Source organism: Nicotiana tomentosiformis, chromosome 6 (assembly GCF_000390325.3).
Source record: "Nicotiana tomentosiformis chromosome 6, ASM39032v3, whole genome shotgun sequence".
NCBI classification, from domain to species: Eukaryota; Viridiplantae; Streptophyta; class Magnoliopsida; order Solanales; family Solanaceae; genus Nicotiana; species Nicotiana tomentosiformis.
In genome coordinates, this window is record NC_090817.1 from 132,291,909 (window position 1) to 132,295,551 (window position 3,643).

Here is a 3,643-nt window from a genome sequence, read left to right on the forward strand (position 1 = left end):
GCAAATCACACTTACAGTTGCTTTGTTTGAAGTTAAAACAATGCAGAACGAAGGAGTAGAAACTCAGAAGATCGTATGGAAATGCTGAGAGGAAGGAGTGCAATGTATAACCAAATCTGTTGAGCGATTTCAGTTTGTGTCTTGTGTGTTGTGTGTCTTTCTTCAACAGCTGCTGCACATATATATAGCAGCCAGTGTTGAAGAAGAACAATCGTCCACCCTCCATGGTGGAGCAAGTGGGAAGAGCATTAGGCGGCTGCCTTGTGGTCAATACACGGATTGGAAAATATCCGTTACAAATGCGGATAATCTTACGTTAATATTTACTATTAACAAATAAATTTGGTCAAAAAAATTAATCAATCGATCATTTGACCAGATCCGAAGCCGAAGCCGAGCCGAGCGAGCGACGACGACGACGGCGCGAGGCTTGCTTTCTTCTTAACTATTTAAGAGCTACAAGAAGAGCAATTATATATATACCCACTAAAAATCTCTTCCTCTTCCAATATGGGACAATGTCTCATTGTCAAGAGGGGAAAACTTAAAATTTTACTCAAAAATTTTATTTTTTCTCCATTTCCCATTCACCCTCGGACTACTTCATCTTAAAAACAAAAAAAAAAAAACATCAACAAAGGAGCTAGTAGTAGATGCTGTTCGCAGGTTTTCTCCAGAAACCTAGTACTATGTCCCATGCCCAACCTTGGAGAAATAATACAAGTAGCAGAGAGGGACGTGGGAATGCCTTTGGACCGTCCTCTATTCTTGGCCGTCAAATCTCCAAAAGCAAAACGACCCTTGTGCTTCCCACGAGCTTTATAGGACGTATCGTTATAACATTGGCTGCTCGTTCACTAAAAATGATTAAAAGAAAACAGTTAACTACTCGCGTTATCCACTAAAAAATTGGTTGAATAATGAATTTTTTAAAAACGGATCAAATATGGATAAAAATCATATTATCCATTTAGAAAATGTATAACTAATGGATAACTAATGAGTCTAACTTTTATATTTGTAAAGCCTCAAATTGGGGGTTCCACAAGTTAGGGAGACTAAGAATTCTCCCAAAAGTGATATATGCAAGAAGTCATGGATAATATGGTTCTATATTATCCGCCGCTTAACCAGTTTTTTATCCGTATTAAATATGGGTCAGGTCGAATAATTTATCCGTTTTTTCATTACTCGTTTTCGACCCGAACCATATCCGATCTGACCCGCCCGTTTTACACTCCTAGTCCCCACCAACATCATTCAACGGCTTTCATTCTTTTCGTCAGTACTCCCTTTTTCCTCTATAAAATCGTCGACTTAATAAAGCCACCAAAGATATACTATATCTCTCTCGTTCGAAGGGGGAGCTCATCATCGGTCTCGTTCTATCTCTAACAGATGTTATTAACAAGCTCATCGTGTCCTATACTTAATTCATGGATTCCCAACTTCTTTGGACCATCGCCCGAATCCATACTGACTAGGACACGATCATTGTCATTAATAACGTCCTTTGTTCTGGATCATGAAACCACGACAAAGCATGCAACCAGCTGTTGCATGCGAGAAACAGATAAACCCCGAGATCCTGTCCTTCAGAAGAAAAACAACAACGCTATAAAGATTGGGATCAAGGTGTCGGAAACACTGCTGGACGTGGGTGGTGCAGGGGAAGGCGGAGGCGGTGGGCGGGATGGTGGAGATGGGCCAGGTTCAGGTTCAGGTTCGGATTCTGATGACTCAAACAGTTGGGATGGGCATGAGAGTACAGAAGCCTACTATAAGAAAATAATAGAAACTAACCCGGGAAATGCACTTTTACTAGCAAACTATGCCAGTTTCTTAAAAGAGGTATCGTAATCAATAATTCGATTCAGTACTAGTATTGATAACTTTAATTTGAATACGCTATTTGTTTCTGAGAATTAATTTGGGGATTGTGTGTTGAAACAACAGGTTACGGGGGATCTAGCAAAAGCAGAGGAGTATTACGAAAGAGCAATATTGGCAAACCCGAGCGATGGAAATGTGTTGTCACTTTATGCTGATCTAATTTGGCGAACACAAAAAGATGCATCTCGTGCCCATGCTTATTTTGATCAAGCTGTTAAATCTGACCCAGATGACTGGTAATTGATCTTTTTTCACCTTTTTTCTTAAATCAATCTAAAATAAGAAGTGACTGAAATTCAAGCTGTATTGAGATTGACATGCATGCTTCACTTATCTTTTACATGGATAATTCAGTTATGTACTGGCTTCATACGCTCGGTTCCTGTGGGATGTCGAGGAGGCAGAGGAGGAAGAAGTAAAAGAGCGAAGTATACAATGTGGAATAGAGTGCGCAAATTCAGCAGCCACAAACTATTTAGGAGGAGCGCCGTCTCATCATCGGCCACCCTTGGCTGCAGCTTCTTAAAATTCATGCAAAATATATGCTTCATCTTCCTCAAAGACCAGTTATCTTCAAAGGAACAGTTCAGTGTTGGAAAGGTCACAACTTATATCGTAATGCACAAATTTTAACGGACGATCTTATGTTCAGGAGGTCACAATTCCAAGTCAAAATGCACGGATTCGGTTTAGTGACTTGTTGGTCACAGTTACTCGATTGGGACTTTCCTAATTGGAAAAAAACCTTGGGAGACTACACTTATTAACTACTCCTGTACTATAAAATAAAATTTCACGAATGGCCAACCTGGTCCAACCTATGTACAAATAGGTCAGATAAAACTATTATACAAAGTAGCTAGTCTAATAACATGGAGGGCTCCTTCCCTTCCCTTTTAGTCTCAAGGTTAGTACTTCTACTGTTTGTTTTACTGATAATCTTGGTAAATATTAAAGTAGTCATGTTCTGATTTCTTTGCTACTAGTAATATATATTGATAAATATTACACTAAACTAGTGAATATGGAGTAATAGGTTATCTAGACTAGCCAGTGGCCGATGGAGCATATATAATTAGCCCCAATATGTCAACTAGTACATTAATAATTTGGTCTTATTAGACAGGTTACTCGATAATAGGTTTAAATTTGACACCACTACGTTTGCATTGTTACACTTTTTGGAAGTTGGAAGTTAATAAATCTAGCTTACCAATACTATTCTTTTGGGTTTTACATCCATTGTTAATGGGCTTTAACTAATATGGTCTTTTGGGCTTTCTATGTATCCTCCTTTCTTGGGCTCTGGGAAGTGGTTACTCATCCTTAAGCAAACTGGCCTAATACTGGGCTTTGACATTTTACTGGGCAAGTATGCCAGGCTAATCTCCAATACATCCATTCAAAAGTGTAGTCCTAGTCCAGTTTGTCTTTCATTTTTATTTTTATTTTTATGGAAACAAGTAACTAATATCTTTGTTGAGTTTGAATCATACACCATCCAGAGGCGAAGGTAAAGTGAGTACGGGGTGTAATGAAGCAAATAATGTGTTAAATATATATATGCTTGACTAAAAAAATAGAAAGAATTACAAGAAAATATACGTGACTTCACACCATAACAAAAAATGGCCTATATTTTTAAATTTTATCCGACCTAGCTCATATTATACATATTTTGAAAGCACTAGCAAAAGCATCAGCGGACAACCCCTATTTCAAAATCTATTTCTTACAACCACTGGTTCTA

General features: G+C 38.3%; 1 protein-coding gene across 1 annotated transcript; it reads left to right on the forward strand.

Annotated features, from left to right (window-relative positions):
- The first annotated feature begins 1,337 nt into the window (after positions 1–1,337).
- On the forward strand, positions 1,338–2,868 carry LOC104097221 (uncharacterized). Its single transcript, XM_009603765.4, has 3 exons — positions 1,338–1,851; positions 1,957–2,129; positions 2,248–2,868. Exons 1-3 carry the CDS (start codon positions 1,399–1,401, stop codon positions 2,417–2,419), a joined length of 798 nt encoding a protein of 265 aa, XP_009602060.1. The 5' UTR covers positions 1,338–1,398; the 3' UTR covers positions 2,420–2,868.
- Positions 2,869–3,643: the final 775 nt, after the last annotated feature.

Coding starts and splice junctions, on each gene's coding strand:
- LOC104097221 (XM_009603765.4), top strand. CDS start 1,399: ATGTTATTAACAAGCTCATCGTGTCCTATACTTAATTCATGGATTCCC. Junction 1,852..1,956: donor ATGCCAGTTTCTTAAAAGAG/GTATCGTAATCA, acceptor TTGAAACAACAG/GTTACGGGGGATCTAGCAAA. Junction 2,130..2,247: donor AAATCTGACCCAGATGACTG/GTAATTGATCTT, acceptor TGGATAATTCAG/TTATGTACTGGCTTCATACG.